The 19,337-nt window shown below is 45.4% G+C and overlaps 1 protein-coding gene across 4 annotated transcripts in view; it reads left to right on the top strand.

Moving 5' to 3' along the window:
* The window catches only part of LOC137306271 (protein Aster-B-like), a 68,111-nt gene extending 51,596 nt beyond the window's left edge, over window positions 1–16,515 (top strand). For 3 of the 4 annotated variants that reach the window (XM_067975433.1, XM_067975435.1, XM_067975432.1), the window contains 3 exons: window positions 998–1,105; window positions 15,688–15,808; window positions 16,000–16,515. In XM_067975433.1, coding sequence (XP_067831534.1) covers window positions 998–1,105; window positions 15,688–15,808; window positions 16,000–16,089 — 319 coding nt within the window. In that variant the 3' untranslated portion in view covers window positions 16,090–16,515. The remainder of the gene's footprint in view (window positions 1–997; window positions 1,106–15,687; window positions 15,809–15,999) is intronic. The other variant, XM_067975434.1, reaches the window with a different exon arrangement.
* Window positions 16,516–19,337: the final 2,822 nt, after the last annotated feature.

The following is a 19,337-nucleotide window of genomic DNA, read 5'->3' as shown; positions in this document are numbered from 1 at the left end:
AGGTCCTCTGATTATCCATTCTGTATTCTCACTCTATTGTAGACCCTCTGATTATCCATTCCGTATTCTCACTCTGTTGTACACCCTCTAATTATCCATTCTGTATTCTCACTCCATTGTAGACCCTCTAATTATCCATTCTGTATTCTCACTCTATTGTAGGCCCTCTGATTATCCATTCTGTATTCTCACTCTATTGTAGACCCTCTGATTATCCATTCTGTATTCTCACTCCATTGTAGACCCTCTAATTATCCATTCTGTATTCTCACTCTATTGTAGGCCCTCTGATTATCCATTCTGTATTCTCACTCTATTGTAGACCCTCTGATTATCCATTCTGTATTCTCACTCTATTGTACACACTCTGATTATCCATTCTGTATTCTCACTCTATCGTGCACACACTGATTATTCATTCTGTATTTATGTTCTGCCACCTAACGAGTTTTTGCTTCTAATGCTCCCTGATTATCTTTTCTTTTTTGTTTTCTTTGTTCATCTCTTCCCAGGATTTGCCTGAATCACTGTATTATCTTTGCACAAAATCATACACCTGCCTGCAGATATATCTCACTTTCTTCATATATTCCTCCTCCGTTCTTTCACTGTCGCAATCCATCTCTTTATCGCTCTCCCACCCTTTTCTCTGCCCCACTCTTTCTCTCTTCCCCTCGCCCCTTCTCCCCCCTCTCTCACACTCAGTCTCTCACACACTCACATTTTCTATCTCTCACTCACTCATTCACTCACTCTCTCACACACACACTCTCTCTCACTCTGTTTCTCTCTCTCATTCTTTCACTCATTCTCACTCACACTCTCTCTCTCTCACTCACTCACCTGACTCTCTCTCTCTCTCTTTCTCTCTCTCTGTTTCTCTCTCTCATTCTTTCACTCATTCTCATTCTCTCTCACTCATTCTCTCTCACTCAATCTCTCTCACTCTCTCTCTCTCTCTCTCTCTCACTCTCTCTCTCTCTCTCTCTCTCTACAGCCTGGTGGTGCTAATTGTTTTAAACGTGATGCTGTTTTACAAGCTGTGGGCTTTAGAACAAGCTGCTCAGACACTGGAAGCCTGGCGTGTCCATGCACTTTCAGAGGGGTAAGTACTGGAAGGTCTGAATCAAGTGAGGCTGGAACTCTCCTGGAGTTCTTTCAGTGATCAATATAATTCTCTTGGCAAACGGTGAGATCCACACTGCCCGACTTCGCCAAGAGTGCAAAGAGTTGGAAATGAGGAAGGAACGATAAGTCAAAGCCACAAATGTGGGGTGTTTGTAGGGGGAAGGGAAGACTGAAGGAGGTGAGGAGTTCCACAGTTTTAAGGTCTAGGGAAAGAATGAGTTTTAATATGAAAGATGCAGGGAAGAGTTTGGACAGGATAAAAACAGAACATCCTGGCAACACACAGGGTCAGTGATGAGAAACAACAGATGATGACATTTTAGGTGTGAATTCTTCATCAGAACTGAAGGAAAAATAAATGGTAAATTTAGTATGATTGGGATAATAGAGGAAAGGGAGGGAGAGAATTCAGCATTGCATCAATAAGAAAGAGGAAGCTCTGTAAACTGATAGATGATATAAAAGGTGCTGAGCAAAATTATTCAGATATAAAAGTATGTGGAAATAGTGGGGGAGAGAGAGAGGCCTGAAAAATGACAAATTGCAAGTACAGGAAACGTGGAATTAAAACAGGAAAAGCAAGGGAAATATGGTCCCGATGCATTTGCTCAGCCCTTTCCCAGCACAGTCTGACAAAGGGGCTTCACCCCAAATGCCAGTCCACTCCTGTCGTCTTCTCCTTATGTACTGACAGGCACTCCCCACATCACAAGCACACTCCTTGTAGGGTGGGCTATTTACAGCTGAGGAGGAACAAGAGCAGAGAGTTCAGAGGAGAACTGAGCAGAGGACCAGACATGGCTGAGCCAACAAACAGTTCTAGATCTAATGAAAGGAGAGATTTGTTGTATGAAATCGTCCATCGATTAGAATAATGTCAGTTCTTTCACTGCTGCAGATAGAAGGATTGCAAAAGTGAAAACAGAATCTGACTGGGAAAAGCTGTAAAGAATGTTGAGCAATTTAAAGGGTGGCCACAGAACCAGGCGCTTTTGGCCACAGGACAGATACAATTGGCCACTTGGCCTCTGCCTGTGCTGTAAACTGTGTTCAGTTGCCGGACATATAATGCCAAACAAGGGCACTTACAATACCCCTGCCGGAGCAGGTGTCCATCTGTTGGATTAGGGCACTCAAGCCTGAGGCTGACTATTGGGATTGGATGCACAGGGCTGCAGTTAATCAAGGTCCATTTCGGAAGAATCCCCCTGCTCCTTCCCCTGTGCTCATAAGAGCATAAGAAATAGGAGCAGGAGTAGGCCATACAGCCCCTCGAGCCTGCTCCACCATTCAATCAGATCATGGCTGATCTTCGACCTCAACTCCACTTTCCTGCCCGATCCCCATATCCCTTGATTCCCCCAGAGTCTAAATTGTTCTTGCGTCGAGCCGGGGCGGACTCCATGGGCTGAATGGCCTCCTTCCATGCTGTAACCTTTCTATGATTCTATGAGAGGGTTGTCCTATGAGGAGAGGTTGAGTAGAATGGGCCTATACTCTCTCGAGTTTAGATGAGAGGTGATCTCATTGAAACATATAAGACTCTGAGGGAGATTGACAGTATAGTTGCTGAGAGATTGTTTCCCCTGGCTGGAGAGTCTAGAACTAGGGGGCACAGTCTCAGGATAAGGGGTCGGCCATTTAATACTGAAATGAGGAGGAATTTCTTCACTCTGAGGGTTGTTAATCTTTGGAATTCTCTACTCCAGAGGGCTGTAGATGCTGAGTCGTTGAGTATATTCAAGGCTGAGATGGAAGGAGGCCATTCGGCCCATGGAGTCCGCCCTGGCTCTATGCAAGAACAATCCAGCTAGTCCCACTCCCCCGCCCTTTCCCTGTAGCCCTGCAAATTTTTTCCTTTCAAGTACTTATCCAGTTCTCTTTTGAAGACCATGATTGAATCTGCCTCCAGGACCCCCTCGGGCAGTGCATTCCAGATCATAACCAAAAAAAGTTTTTCCTCATGTCACCTTTGGTTCTTTTGCCAATCACCTTAAATCTATGTCCTCTGGTCCTTGACCCTTCCACCAATGGGAACAGTTTCTCTCTATCTACTCTGTCTAGACCCTTCATGATTTTGAATACCTCTATCAAATCTCCTCACAACTCTTGGGAAGTAAGGAAGGGCAGGTGACAGAAGTGTTAGTGAGGGATCACTTTGGGACCAGTGATCATAATTCCATTAGTTTTAGGATAGCTATGGAGAATGATAGGTTTGGCCCAGAAGTTAAAATTCTAAATTGGGGAAAGGCTAATTTTGATGGTATTAGACAGGAACTTTCAGAAGTTGATTGGGACAGTCTGTTGGCAGGCAAAGGGACGTCTGGTAAGTGGGAGGCCTTCAAAAGTGTGTTAACCAGGGTTCAGGGTAAGCACATTCCTTATAAAGTGAAGGGCAAGGCTGGTAGAAGTAGGGAACCTTGGATGACTCGGGAGATTGAGGCCCTAGTCAGAAAGAAGAAGGAGGCATATGACATGCATAGGCAGCTGGGATCAAGTGGATCCCTTGAAGAGTATAGAGATTGCCGGAGTAGAGTTAAGAGAGAAATCAGGAGGGCAAAAAGGGGACATGAGATTGCTTTGGCAGATAAGGCAAAGGAGAACCCAAAGAGCTTCTACAAATACATAAAGGGCAAAAGAGTAACTAGGGAGAGAGTAGGGCCACTTAAGGATCAACAAGGTCATCTATGTGCGGAACCACTAGAGATGGGTGAGATCCTAAATGACTCTTTCGCATCGGTATTTACGGTTGAGAAAGGCATGGATGTTAGGGAACTTGGGGAAATAAATAGTGATGTCTTGAGGAGTGTACATATTACAGAGAGGGAGGTGCTGGAAGTCTTAACTCGCATCAAGGTAGATAAATCTCCGGGACCTGATGAAATGTATCCCAGGACGTTATGGGAGGTGAGGGAGGAAATTGGGGGTCCCCTAGCAGAGATATTTCAATCATCGACAGCTACAGGTGAGGTGCCTGGAGATTGGAGGGTAGCAAATGTTGTGCCTTTGTTTAAGAAGGGCGGCAGGGAAAAGCCTGGGAACTACAGACCGGTGAGCCTGACATCTATAGTGGGTAAGTTGTTAGAGGGTATTCTGAGAGACAGGATCTATGGGCATTTGGAGAGGCAGGGACTGATTAGGAACAGTCAGCATGGTTTTGTGAGAGGAAAATCATGATTGAGTTTTTTGAAGGGGTAACCAAGAAGATAGATGAGGGCTGTGCAGTAGACGTGGTCTACATGGACTTTAGCAAAGCCTTTGACAAGGTACCGCATGGTAGGTTGTTACATAAGGTTAAATCTCACGGGATCCAAGGTGAGGTAGCCAATTGGATACAAAATTGGATTGACGGCAGAAGACAGAGGGTGGTTGTAGAGGGTTGTTTTTCAAACTGGATGCCTGTGTCCAGCGGTGTGCCTCAGGGATCGGTGCTGGGTCCGCTGTTATTTGTTATTTATATTAATGATTTGGATGAGAATTTAGGAGGCATGGTTAGTAAGTTTGCAGATGACACCAAGATTGGTGGCATTGTGGACAGTGAAGAAGGTTATCTAGGATTGCAACGGGATCTTGATAAATTGGGCCAGTGGGCCGATGAATGGCAGATGGAGTTTAATTTAGATAAATGTGAGGTGATGCATTTTGGTAGATCGAATCGGGCCAGGACCTACTCCGTTAATGGTAGGGCGTTGGGGAGAGTTATAGAACAAAGAGATCTAGGAGTACAGGTTCATAGCTCCTTGAAAGTGGAGTCACAGGTGGATAGGGTGGTGAAGAAGGCATTCAGCATGCTTGGTTTCATTGGTCAGAACATTGAATACAGGAGTTGGGATGTCTTGTTGAAGTTGTACAAGACATTAGTTAGGCCACACTTGGAATACTGTGTACAGTTCTGGTCACCCTATTATAGAAAGGATATTATTAAACTAGAAAGAGTGCAGAAAAGATTTACTAGGATGCTACCGGGACTTGATGGTTTGACTTATAGGGAGAGGTTGGATAGACTGAGACTTTTTTCCCTGGAGAGTAGGAGGTTTCGGGGTGATCTTATAGAAGTCTATAAAATAATGAGGGGCATAGATAAGGGAGATAGTCAAAATCTTTTCCCAAAGGTAGGGGAGTCTATAACGAGGGGGCATAGATTTAAGGTGAGAGGGGAGAGATACAAAAGGGTCCAGAGGGGCAATTTTTTCACTCAAAGGGTGGTGATTGTCTGGAACGAGCTGCCAGAGGCAGTAGTAGAGGCGGGTCCAATTTTGTCTTTTAAAAAGCATTTGGACAGTTACATGGGTAAGATGGGTATAGAGGGATATGGGCCAAGTGCAGGCAATTGGGACTAGCTTAGTGGTATAAACTGGGCGACATGGACATGTTGGGCCGAAGGGCCTGTTTCCATGTTGTAAACTTCTATGATTCTATGATTCTAACTATCTCTGTTCCAAGGAGAACAACCCCAGCTTCTCCAGTCTATCCACGTAACTAAAGTCCCTCATCCATGGAATCATTCTAGTAAATCTCTTCTGCACCCTCTCTAAGGCCTTCACATCTTTCCTAAAGTGCGGTGCCCAGAACTGGACACAATACTCCAGTTGTGGCCGAATCATTGTTTTTATAAAGGTTCATCATGACTTCCATACTTTTGTACTGTGTGTCTCTATGTATAAAGCCCAGGATCTCGTATGCTTTTTTAACCGCTTTCTCAACCTGCCCTGCCACCTTCAACGATTTGTGCACATATACCCCCAGATCTCTCTGTTCCTGTACTCCTTTTAAAGTTGTGCCCTCTAGTTTATATTGCCTTTCCTACCGAAATGTATCACTTCGCATTTTTCTGCGTTAAATTTCATCACGTGTCCGCCCATTCCACCAGCCTGTCTATATCCTCTTGTAGTCTATCACTATCCTCCTCACTGTTTACTACCCTTGCAAGTTTTGTGTCATCTGCAAATGTTGAAATTGTGGCCTGTACACCCAAGTCCAAGTCATTAATATATATCAAGAAAAGCAATGGTCCTAGTACCGCCCCTGGGGAACACCACCGTACACCTCCCTCCAGTCCAAAAAACAACCGTTCACCACTATTCTGTCTCCTGTCCCTTAGCCAATTCTGTATCCATGTTGCTACTGCCCTCTTTATTCCATGGGCTGCAATTTTGATGATAAGCTACCGTGCGGCACTTTATTAAATGCCTTTTGAAAGTCCATATACACCACATCAACTGCATTGCCCTCATCTACCCTCTCTGTTACCTCATCAAAAAACTCTATCAGGTTAGTTAAACACGATTTGTCTTTAACAAATCTGTGCTGGCTTTCCCTAATCTATCCACACTCGTCCAAGTGACTGTTAATTCTGACCCGGATTATCGTTTCTAAAAGTTTCCCCACCACTGAGGTTAAACTGACTGGCCTATAGTTGCTGGGTTTATCCTTACACCTTTTTTGGAACAAGGATGTAACATTTGCAATTCTCCAGTCCTCTGGCACCACCCCCACCGTACCTATGGATGTTTGGAAGATTATGGCCAGTAACTCTGCAATTTCCACCCTTACTTACCTCAGCAACCTAGGATACTTCCCATCCAGACCGGGTGACTTATCTACTTTAAGTACAGCTAGCCTTTCACATACCTCTTCATCATCAGGAATTCATCTAGTGAACCTTCGTTGCATCGCCTCTAAGGCAAGTATATCCTTCCTTAGATAAGGAGACCAAAACTGTACACAGTACTCCAGGTGTGGTCTCACCAAAGCCCTGTACAATTGTAGTAAGACTTTCCTACTCTTGTACTCCAACACTCTTGTAATAAAGGCCAACATGCCATTTGCTTTCCTAATTGCTTGCTGTACTTGCATGTTAACTTTCTGTGATTCATGTACGAGGACACCCAAATCCCTCTGACTACCAACATTTCTTCGTGTCTCACCTTTTAAAAAAAATTCTGCTTTTCTGTTCTTCCTACCAAAATGAATAACCTCATATTTCCCCACATTATACTCCATCTGCCACCTTCTCGCCCACCCACTGCCTATATCCCTTTGCAGCCTCTTTGTGTCCTCCTCACAGCTTGCTTTCCCTCCTAGCTTAGTATCGTCAGCAAACTTGGATACATTAAACTCGGCCCCTTCATCTAAGTCATTGATATATATTGTAAACAGCTGAGGCCCAAGCACTGATCCTTGCGGCACCCCACTAGTTACAGCCTGCCAACCTGAAAATGACTAATTTATTCCTACTCTCTCTTTTCTGTCCATTAACCAATCCTCAATTCACGCTATTATATAACCCCCAATCCCATGAGCCCTAATCTTGTGTAACCACCTCTTCTGTGGCAACTTATCGAATGCCTTTTGAAAATCCGAGACACCCAAATCTCTCTGAACACCAACATTTAATAGTTTCTCATCATTTAAAAAATATTCTGTGGTTTTCCCCAGGGATCAGTATTAGCACCACTGCTCTTTTTGATATGTTAATGATCTGGACTTGGGTATAGAGGGTACATAGTTTGCAGATGACACAAAATTCGGAAATGTGGTAAACAGTGGTAGTAACAGACTTCAGGAGGCCATAGGCAGACTGGTGAAACGGGCAGACACATGGCAAATTAAATTTAACGCAGGGAAATGATTTATAAAGGTTTAGCATAACTTTCTGTGTTTCATGTACGAGGACACCCAAGTGTCTCTGAACACCAACATTTCTGTTTTTCTATTCTTCCAACCAAATGTCACACCGCAGGTAAAGATTACGCAGGCAGAAAGGAAATGGGTGACCGCCAGGCAGAGTAAAAGGACTAGGCAGGTAGAACAGGAGTCCCCTGGGGCCATCTCCCTCTCAAACAAATATACCACTTTGGATACTGTTGGGGGAGATGGCTTATCAGGGGAAAGCAGCAAGAGCCAAGTTCGGGGCACCACGGGTGGCTCTGCTGCACAGGAGGGGAGGAATAAGAGTGGCAGGGCTATAGTGATAGGGGATTCAATTGTAAGGGGAACAGATAGGCATTTCTGCGCCTGCAAATGTGACTCCAGGATGGTATGTTGCCTCCCTGGTGCTAGGGTCAAGGATGTCACTGAGCGGCTGCAGGCCATTCTGGAGGGGGAGGGTGAACAGCCAGTAGTCGTGGTCCATATCAGTACCAAAGACATAGGTTTAAAAAAAAAGGGATGAGGTCCTGCAAGGTGAATTTAAGGAGTTAGGAGATAAATTAAAAAGCAAGACCTCAAAGGTGGTGATCTCAGGATTACTACCAGTGCCATGTGTTAGTGCTGTTGGGGAAGGTTTAAACTAGAATGGCAGGGGGTTGGGAACCTGAGCAGGGAGACAGAGGAGGGGGAAACAACGATAGAAACAAAAGACAGAAAGGGAAGAAGCAATAGTGGAAGGCAGAGAAAACAAGGGCGAAAAACAAATCGGGCCATAATGCAAAATAATACTAAAATGACTAGCAATCTTAAAAAGACAAGTCTAAAGGCATTGTGTCTTAATGAGCAGAACATTCGCAATAAGGTAGATGAATTAACAGCGCAGATAGATATTAACGGGTATGATATAGTTGCGATTACGGAGACATGGCTGCAGGGTGACCAAGGATGGGAACTGAACATCCAGGGGTATTCAATATTTAGGAAGGACAGGCAAAAAGGGAAAGGAGGTGGGGTAGCGTTGTTAGTAAAGGAGGAAATCCATGCAATAGTGAGGAAGGATATTGGCTCGGAAAATCACAATATGGAATCTGTATGGGTGGAGCTAAGAAACACCAAGGGGCAGAAAATGTTGGTGGGGGTTGTCTATAGGCCCCCAAACAGTAGTGGAGATGTAGGGGAGGGCATTAAACAGGAAATTAGAGATGCATGCAAGAAGGGTACAACTATAATAAGGGGAGACTTTACATATAGATTGTTCAAATCAAATTAGCAATAATACTGTGGGGGAGGAATTCCTGGACTGTGTACGTGATGGATTTCTAGACCTCTAGTTGGTTCTTCAATATATTGAACAGGCGATCCTAGACTGGATATTGTGCAATGAGAAAGGATTAATTAACAATCTTGTTGTGCCGGGGTCCCTTAGAGAAGAGCAACCATAACATGATAGAATTCCTCATTAAGATGGAGGGTGAAGTAGTTGAATCCGAAACTAGGGTCCTGAATCTAAATAAAGGAAATTACGAAAGTATGAGGTATGAGTTGGCTATGATAGATTGGGGAACTTTACTAAAAGGGATGACGATGGAAAGGCAATGGCTAATATTTAAAGAACATGTACAGGAATTACAACAATTATTCATTCCTGTCTGGCGCAAAAATAAAACAGGAAAGGTGGCTCAACCGTGGCTTACAAAAGAAATTAGGGATAGTATTAGATCCAAAGAGGAGACAGATAAAGTTTCCAGAAAAAGCGACAAGCCTGAGGATTGGGAGCAGTTCAGAATTCAGCGAAGGAGAACAAAGAGATTGATTAATAGGGGGAAAATAGAGTATGAGAGTAAACTAGTCAGGGAACATAAAAACTGACTGTAAAAGCTGCTATAAGTATGTCGAGAGAAAAAGATTAGTGAAGACAAATGTAGGTCCCTTACAGTCAGAAATGGGGGAAATTATAATGGGGAACAAAGAAATGGCAGAACAATTAAACACATACTTTGGCTCTGTCTTCACAAAGGAGGACAGATTAATCAGGAAATAGTCGGGGCATGTAATAAGGGAACAGCTATAATTATGGGGGATTTTAACTATCATATTAACTGGACAAATCAAATTGGGCAGGGCAGCCTTGAGGAAGAGTTTATTGAGTGTATTAGGGATGGATTTCTTAAGCAGCATGTAACTGATCCTACAAGGGGGCAGGCAACCTTGGACCTGGTCCTGTGTAATGAGCCAGGATTAATTAATAATGTCCTAGTTAAGGATCCCCTTGGAATGAGTGACCATAACATGGTTACTTTCCATATCCAATTAGAGGGTGAGAAGGTTGGTTCTCAAACAAGCGTACTGAGCTTGAATAAAGGCGACTATGATGGTACGAGAGCGGAATTGATTAAAGTGGACTGGGAAAATAGATTAAAGGGTAAGACGGTACATGAGCAGTGGTGTTCATTTAAGGAGTTATTTTACAACTTTCAAAAAATATATATTCCACTGAGGAAAAAAGGGTGTAAAAGAAATGACAGCCATCCGTGGCTAAGTAAAGAAATTAAGGATAGTATCCGACTAAGAACAAGGACATATAAGGTAGCCAAACTTAGTGGGAGGATAGAAGATTGGGAAGTCTTCAAAAGACAGCAAAAAGTAACTAAAGGATTGATTAAGAAAGGGAAGATAGATTATGAAAATAAATTAGCAAAAAATATAAAAACAGATAGCAAGAGTTTCTATAGTTATATAAAAAGAAAAAGGGTGGCTAAGCCAAACGTAGGTCCCTTAGAGGATGAGACTGGGAAATTAATGGTGGGAAACATGGAGATGGCAAAAATGCTGAACAAATATTTTGTTTCAGTCTTTATGGTAGAGGAGACTAAGAATATCCCAACACTGGACAAACAGGGGGCTCTGGGGGGGGAGGAGCTAAATACGATTAAAATCACTAAGGAATTGGTACTCAGTAAATTAATGGGACTCAAGGCGGATAAATCCCCTGGACCTGATGGCTTACATCCTAGGGTCTTGAGGGAAGTGGCAGTAGGGATTGTGGATGCTTTGGTAATAATTTTCCAAAATTCTCTGGACTCGGCAAAGGTCCCGGCAGATTGGAAAACTGCTAATGTAACACTGTTATTTAAAAAGGGTAGTAGGCAGAAGGCTGGAAATTATAGACCAGTTAGCCTAACATCTGTGGTGGGTAAAATTTGGGAGTCTATTATTAAGGAGACAGTAGCGGAACATTTAGATAAATATAATTTAATAGGACAAAGTCAGCATGGCTTTATGAAGGGGAAGTCATGTCTGACAAATTTGCCTGAGTTCTTTGAGGACATAACGTACAGGGTGGATAAAGGGGAACCAGTGGACGTAGTGTATTTAGACTTCCAGAAGGCATTCGACAAGGTGCCACATAAAAGATTATTGCTCAAGATAAAGAATCACTGGATTGGGGGTAATATTCTGGCATGGGTGGAGGATTGGTTATCTAACAGGAAGCAGAGAGTTGGGATAAATGGTTCATTCTCGGACTGGCAACCAGTAGCCAGTGGTGTTCCGCAGGGGTCGGTGCTGGGTCCCCAACTCTTTACAATCTATATTAACGATTTGGAGGAGGGGACCGAGTGTAACATATCAAAGTTTGCAGATGATACAAAGATGGGAGGGAAAGTAGACAACGAGGAGGACATAAAAAACCTATAAGGGGATATAGACAGGCTGGGTGAGTGGGCGGAGATTTGGCAGATGCAATACAATATTGGAAAATGTGAGGTTATGCACTTTGGCAGGAAAAATCAGAGAGCAAGTTATTATCTTAATGGCGAGAAACTGGAAAGTACTGCAGTACAAAGGGATCTGGGGGTCCTAGTGCAAGAAAATCAAAAAGTTAGTATGCAGGTGCAGCAGGTGATCAAGAAGGCCAACGGAATGTTGGCTTTTATTGCTCGGGGGATAGAATATAAAAACAGGGAGGTGTTGCTGCAGTTATATAAGGTATTGGTGAGACCGCACCTGGAATACTGCATACAGTTTTGGTGTCCATACTTAAGAAAAGACATACTTGCTCTCGAGGCAGTACAAAGAAGGTTCACTCGGTTAATCCCGGGGATGAGGGGGTGGACATATGAGGAGAGGTTGAGTAGATTGGGACTCCACTCATTGGAGTTCAGAAGAATGAGAGGCGATCTTATTGAAACGTATAAGATTGTGAAGGGGCTTGATCGGGTGGATGCGGTAAGGATGTTCCCAAGGATGGGTGAAACTAGAACGAGTGGGCATAATCTTAGAATAAGGGGCTGCTCTTTCAAAACTGAGATGAGAAACTTCTTCACTCAGGGGGTAGTGGGTCTGTGGAATTTGCTGCCCCAGGAAGTTGTGGAAGCTACATCATTAAATAAATTTAAAACAGAAATAGACAGTTTCCGAGAAGTAAAGGGAATTAGGGGTTACGGGGAGCAGGCAGGAAATTGGACATGAATTTAGATTTGAGGTTAGGATCAGATCAGCCATGATCTTATTGAATGGCGGAGCAGGCTCGAGGGGCCGATTGGCCTACTCCTGCTCCTATTTCTTATGTTCTTATGACCCAAATAACCTCCCAGAAATGTAAGGGAACCAAAGGTCTAGTGAGAGGGAGGAACTGAAGGAAACCAGAATTAGTAAGAAAATAGTGCTCGGGAAATTAATGGGGCTAAAGGCTGACAAATCCCCAGGGCCTGATAATCTACATCCCAGAGTACTAAAGGAAGTGGCCCTGGAAATAGTGGATGCATTGGTGATCACCTTCCAAAATTCTAGAGACTCTGGAACAGTTCCTACAGATTGGAGGGTGGCAAATGTAACCCCACTATTTAAAAAAGGAGGGAGAGAAAAAACAGGGAATTACAGACCAGTTAGCCTAACATCAGTAATGGGGAAAGTGCTAAGTCTATTATAAAGGATGTGATAACAGAACACTTGGAAGGCATTAACGGGATTGGACAAAGTCAGCATGGGTTTATGAAAGGGAAATCATGCTTAACAAATCTACTGGATTTTTTTGAGGATGTAACTAGTAGAATAGATAGGGGAGAACCAGTGGATGTGGTGTACTTGGATTTTCAGAAGACTTTTGATAAGGTCCCACTCAAGAGGTTAGTGTGCAAAATTAAAGCGCATGGGATCGGGGGGAATATACTGGCATGGATTGAGAATTGGTTGACAGACAGGAAACAGAGTAGGAACAAACGGGTCTTTTTCCAGGTGGCAGGCAGTGACTAGTGGGGTACCGCAGGGATCAGTGCTTGGGCCCCAGCTATTCACAATCTATATCAATGATTTGGATGAGGGAACGGAATGTAACATTTCCAAGTTTGCAGACGACACAAAGCTGGGGTGGAATGTGAGCTGTGAGGAGGATGCAAAGAGGCTCCAATGTGATTTAGACAAGTTGGATGAATGGGCAAGAACATGGCAGATGCAGTATAACGTGGATAAATGTGAGGTTATCCACTTTGGTTGTAAAAACAGAAAGACAGATTATTATCTGAATGGTGATCAATTGGAAAAAGGGGAGGTGCAATGAGACGTGGGTGTCCTTGTACACCAGTCGCTGAAAGCGAGCATTCAGGTGCAGCAAGCAGTTAGGAAGGTGAATGGTATTTTGGCGTTCGTTGCAAGAGGATTTGAGTACAGGGATGTCTTACTGCAGTTATACAGGGCCTTGGTGAGACCACATCTGGAGTATTGTGTGCAGTTTTGGTCTCCTTATCTGAGGAAGGATGTCCTTGCCATGGAGGGAGTGCAACAAAGGTTTACCAGACTGATTCCTGGGATGGCAGGACTGATGTATGAGGAGAGATTGGGTCGACTAGGCCTGTATTCACTAGAGTTTAGAAGAATGAGAGGTGATCTCATTGAAACATATAAAATTCTAACAGGACTAGACAGACTAGGTGCAGGGAGGATGTTCCCGATGGCTGGGGAATCCAGAACCAGGGGTCACAGTCTCAGGATACGGGGTATGCCATTTAGAACCGAGATGAGGAGAAATTTCTTCAGAGGGTGGTGAACCTGTGGAATTTATCTACCACAGAAGGCAGTGGAGGCCAAGTCATTAGATGTATTCAAGAAGGAGATAGATATATTTCTTAATGCTAAAGGGATCAAGGGATATGGGGAAAAAGTGGGAACAGGATATTGAGTTAGATGATCATAATGATCATTTTGAATGGTGGAGCAGGCCCGAAGGGCCGAGTGGCCTACTCTTGTTCCTATTTTCTATGTTTCTATGTTTCTAAAGTGAATAACCTCACATTTCCCCACATTATACTCCATCTGCCACCTTCTTGCCCAATCATTTAACCTGTCTATATCCCTTTGCAGACTCTTTGTGTCCTCGTCACAGCTTACTTTTTTTTATTCGTTCATGGGATGTGGGCGTCGCTGGCAAGGCCGGCATTTATTGCCCATCCCTAATTGCCCTTGAGAAGGTGGTGGTGAGCCGCCTCCTTGAACCGCTGCAGTCCGTGTGGTGAAGGTTCTCCCACAGTGCTGTTAGGAAGGGAGTTCCAGGATTTTGACCCAGCGACGATGAAGGAACGGCGATATATTTCCAAGTCGGGATGGTGTGTGACTTGGAGTGGAACGTGCAGGTGGTTTTGTTCCCATGTGCCTGCTGCCCTTGTCCTTCTAGGTGGTAGAGGTCGTGGGTTTGGGAGGTGCTGTTGAAAAAGCCTTGGCGAGTTGCTGCAGTGCATCCTGTGGATGGTACACACTGCAGCCACAGTGCGCCGGTGGTGAAGGGAGTGAATGTTTAGGGTGGTGGACGGGGTACCAATCAAGCGGGCTGCTTTGTCCTGGATGGTGTCGAGCTTCTTGAGTGTTGTTGGAGCTGCACTCATCCAGGCAAGTGGAGAGTATTCCATCACACTACTGACTTGTGCCTTGTAGATGGTGGAAAGGCTTTGGGGAGTCAGGAGGTGAGTCACTCGCCGCAGAATACCCAGCCTCTGACCTGCTCTTGTAGCCACAGTATTTATGTGGCTGGTCCAGTTAAGTTTCTGGTCAGTGGTGACCCCCAGGATGTTGATGGTGGGGGATTCGGCGATGGTAATGCTGTTGAATGTCGAGGAGAGGTGGTTAGATTCTTTCTTGTTGGAGATGGTCATTGCCTGGCACTTGTCTGGCGCGAATGTTACTTGCCACTTATGAGCCCAAGCCTGGATGTTGTCCAGGTCTTGCTGCATGCAGGCTCGGACTGCTTCATTATCTGAGGGGTTGTGAATGGAACTGAACACTGTGCAAACATCAGCGAACATTCCCATTTCTGACCTTATGATGGATTGATGAAGCAGCTGAAGATGGTTGGGCCTAGGACACTGCCCTGTGGAACTCCTGTAGCAATGTCCTGGCCTCCAACAACCACTACTATATTCTTTTGTGCTAGGTATGACTCTAGGCACTGGAGAGTTTTCCCTTTGATTCCCATTGATTTCAATTTTACTAGGGCTCCTTGGTGCCACATTCGGTCAATTGTGCCTTGATGTCAAGGGCAGTCACTCTCAGCTCACCTCTGGAATTCAGCTCTTTTGTCCATGTTTGGACCAAGGCTGTAATGAGTTTCCCACTTAGATTTGTATCGTCAGCAAACTTGGATACATTACACTCGGCTCCTTTTATTTCCACTCCTGTTATCCTCACCCTTTCTCTTTTGAATGTTCTCCTTGCTTTGAGGTCATGGTCCCAGTGAATTGCCTGCTCCTGTCCTTGCCACTCCTGTTGTGTGGTGTGATATCTGCTCATCGCTCTGCAATTCCTTTCTTGTGTTACTGTTGCCTATTGAACTCGTGTTACATGCAGTGTTACAATTCCTGTAGTTGTTCATATCTCTGTGAAGACCTACTAATGGACTTCTTTTCATGCCTCTTCTGATAGAAAGATTCCTCAGACAGCTGTGGAATGGGCCCATATCTTACAGTTGCAGAAGAGCTTCCATGATGCCGAATTACAGAAGTGGAGACACATCCTCAAGGCCTGTGTTGGGCTCTTAGATGAGGTAAGAAATTCTGATCAATGAATTATTTATCACTCCGGGATATGTGATCATCAATGGCAGATTATTATATATAGAGTCCAGATCCACCTGTGTGTAGGTTGCATCCTTAACCTTCACTAAGGTGGAGCGATCTGTGCATTGAGTTCAGCTGCTGTGATTTGAGATTCCTGATTCCGTTTATTCTGTTTCAGATGAAGTTTTCCCTGGAGAGATTGCACAAGGGCATTGCTTTGGTGAATCTGCCTGCAGAATCTGAAGAAAGCACTGAAGATCCCTTTTGACCGGGAAATAAGACTGGAGCACGTGGCGGTGATTTGTTACAAGTCACCCATGCTGCAGAGTTGTGGCAACAGTTATCAAAGCAGCAGAAACTCTGAAGGAAGCCAGATCCCTTCCGCACTTTTTCAATGCAATCCTTTTCATTCCAGAATCGGACTTTCTGTGGAACATTAATTAAAGGGGAACAGTAAATCAGAATTAGTCACTGCCGTTTCTAATAGTCGCTGATGGTCTTACAAAACCTTTAGGCTCGACACGGACATGGTCTTGACAATTGGCAAATGTGAAGAAGCTTGTTGTAGCCTTGACCACTTACGGTTCAACAACAGCCTTGTGTCTGCATGTCCTCGGTGTAATTTCTACAAGCAAAACAATTGAAAGTATTTGACACCACTGGATCCCAATTCTCAGTTCCGTCAGGTGGTGGAGGGAGGGAGGGAGGGAAGGGGGGCGGGAGGAGACGTGCGCTGTGGATCGGAGGGGTGGTGAGCTGGGGGTATGGGGGTGTTGAGCTGGGGGTATGGGGGTGTTGAGCTGGGGATATGGGGGTGTTGAGCTGGGGATATGGGGGTGTTGAGCTGGGGATATGGGGGGGTTGAGCTGGGGATATGGGGAGGTTGAGCTGGGGATATGGGGGGGTTGAGCTGGGGATATGGGGGGTTCAGCTGGGGATATGGGGGGATAAGCTGCAGATATAGGGGGGTTGGATGAGCTGCGGATATGGGGGAGTGAGCAGATATGGGGCGGTCATGTAAGCTGCTGATATGGGGGGTTTTAAGCTGCGGATATGGGGGGATTGGGTGAGCTGCGGGTATGGGGGAGGTGGTGTGAGCTGCGGGTATGGGGGAGGTGGTGTGAGCTGCGGGTATGGGGGAGCGGTGTTGGTGTGAGCTGCGGGTATGGGGGAGGTGGTGTGAGCTGCGGGTATGGGGGAGCGGTGTTGGTGTGAGCTGCGGGTATGGGGGGATTGGGTGAGCTGCGGGTATGGGGGAGCGGTGTTGGTGTGAGCTGCGGGTATGGGGGAGGTGGTGTGAGCTGCGGGTATGGGGGAGCGGTGTTGGTGTGAGCTGCGGGTATGGGGGGATTGGGTGAGCTGCGGGTATGGGGGAGCGGTGTTGGTGTGAGCTGCGGGTATGGGGGAGGTGGTGTGAGCTGCGGGTATGGGGGAGCGGTGTTGGTGTGAGCTGCGGGTATGGGGGGATTGGGTGAGCTGCGGGTATGGGGGAGCGGTGTTGGTGTGCTTGTGGAACCCTTTGTCATCGGGCAGGTTGTGCTTGGTGACATTATTCAGATGTAGACCAAGGGCTGTGAGTTGCTGCGTCTTCAGACACACCTTGGATGATGTATAAAAGCTGCACCTGTTCTTAAACGGATGGAGACGCACCAGATGCAGGACCAATCCACTGGGCTTCGAACTCCTTGCCTCAGGTGGTCAATTGCACTGACATTTCTGGATCTTTGTCACAATAGGACTCCTTCCCTCAACAGCTGATTTGCTGCAATCTGAGTATTTTTCCTTGTCCGTTTTGGTCTAAAAGTTCCCATATTTATTATTTCTGATGGAGCCTCTCCCATAGAATATTCCCACAGAATATCCAGACCATCTCAGTATCAGCAGCTCAGCCTGCACTCTTGTAGACTGCCATGTTAGAAAGGACAGTATTCTAGACTGTTACAGTGTTTATTGCTCAAATTATTGAGACAAAATGTTTTTTTTATTTATAAAGAATGTGACAGGAATTATAGTAAAATTATTAAAGTTTCCTCTGGAACTTTGGTATCAGTATTGCACCAGAATTTTCCCTTCTGAAGACTTGCTGGTGGGACGTATCGGACTGCCGGGGGGAATTACTGGACTGCTGTGGGGACGTACCGGACTGCCGGGGGGAATTACTGGACTGCTGTGGGGACGTACCGGACTGCCGGGGGGAATTACTGGACTGCTGTGGGGACGTACCGGACTGCCGGGGGGAATTACTGGACTGCTGTGGGGACGTACCGGACTGCCGGGGGGAATTACTGGACTGCTGTGGGGACGTACCGGACTGCCGGGGGGAATTACTGGACTGCTGTGGGGACGTATCCGAATGCTGCTGATGAAGTACTGACCAGCACCATGACTGAACAAACTGAAAAGATCGTATGCACAAGTGTTGTGTATTTGTAATGTGTGTGCAAAACAGTTTAATGTGTGTGTAAAACAGTATATCTTGCTACTTATGTGTTTGTCAATATAGAATCCTAAACCCTTTCTGTGTGATTGTTGTCCTTATATTTTTTATTCATTCATGGGATGTGGGCGTCGCTGGCGAGGCCGGCATTTATTGCCCATCCCTAATTGCCCTTGAGAAGGTGGTGGTGAGCCACCTTCTTGAACCGCTGCAGTCCGTGTGGTGAAGGTTCTCCCACCTTATATCACCAAGCAGCCTTTGAAAAGGTCGTTTCTAGTTCAATTCACACCTCGAGTACAGAGTCCTGCAGAGATTCCAATGATGCTAGGGGATTGTAAATGTGTCCACTGGGCAGTTTATCACAGCCCGGCGGGGAGGGGGAGGGGGAGGGCAGTGGCTACAGATACCCTCAGCTTTCATAGAGTCATAGAGTTATACAGCACGGATAGAGGCCCTTCGGCCCATCGTGTCCGCGCCGGCCATCAGCCCTGTCTACTCTAATCCCATATTGCAGCATTTGGTCCGTAGCCTTGTATGCTATGGCATTTCAAGTGCTCATCCAAATGCTTCTTGAATGTTGTGAGGGTTCCTGCCTCCACAACCCTTTCAGACAGTGAGTTCCAGACTCCAACCACCCTCTGGGTGAAAAAGTTCTTTCTCAAATCCCCTCTAAACCTCCCGCCTTTTACCTTGAATCTATGCCCCCTTGTTATAGAACCCTCAACGAAGGGAAAAAGCTCCTTAGTATCCATCCTATCTATGCCCCTCATAATTTTGTACACCTCAATCATGTCCCCCCTCAGCCTCCTCTGCTCCAAGGAAAACAAACCCAATCTTCCCAGTCTCTCTTCATAGCTGAAGCGCTCCAGCCCTGGTAACATCCTGGTGAATCTCCTCTGCACCCTCTCCAAAGCGATCACATCCTTCCTGTAGTGTGGCGACCAGAACTGCACACAGTACTCCAGCTGTGGCCTAACCAGTGTTTTATACAGCTCCATCATAACCTCCTTGCTCTTATATTCTATGCCTCGGCTAATAAAGGCAAGTATCCCATATGCCTTCTTTACCACCTTATCTAC

This window comes from Heptranchias perlo, chromosome 42, assembly GCF_035084215.1.
Source record: "Heptranchias perlo isolate sHepPer1 chromosome 42, sHepPer1.hap1, whole genome shotgun sequence".
Classification (NCBI taxonomy): domain Eukaryota; kingdom Metazoa; phylum Chordata; class Chondrichthyes; order Hexanchiformes; family Hexanchidae; genus Heptranchias; species Heptranchias perlo.
This window is presented reverse-complemented; position numbering and strand designations above follow the sequence as displayed.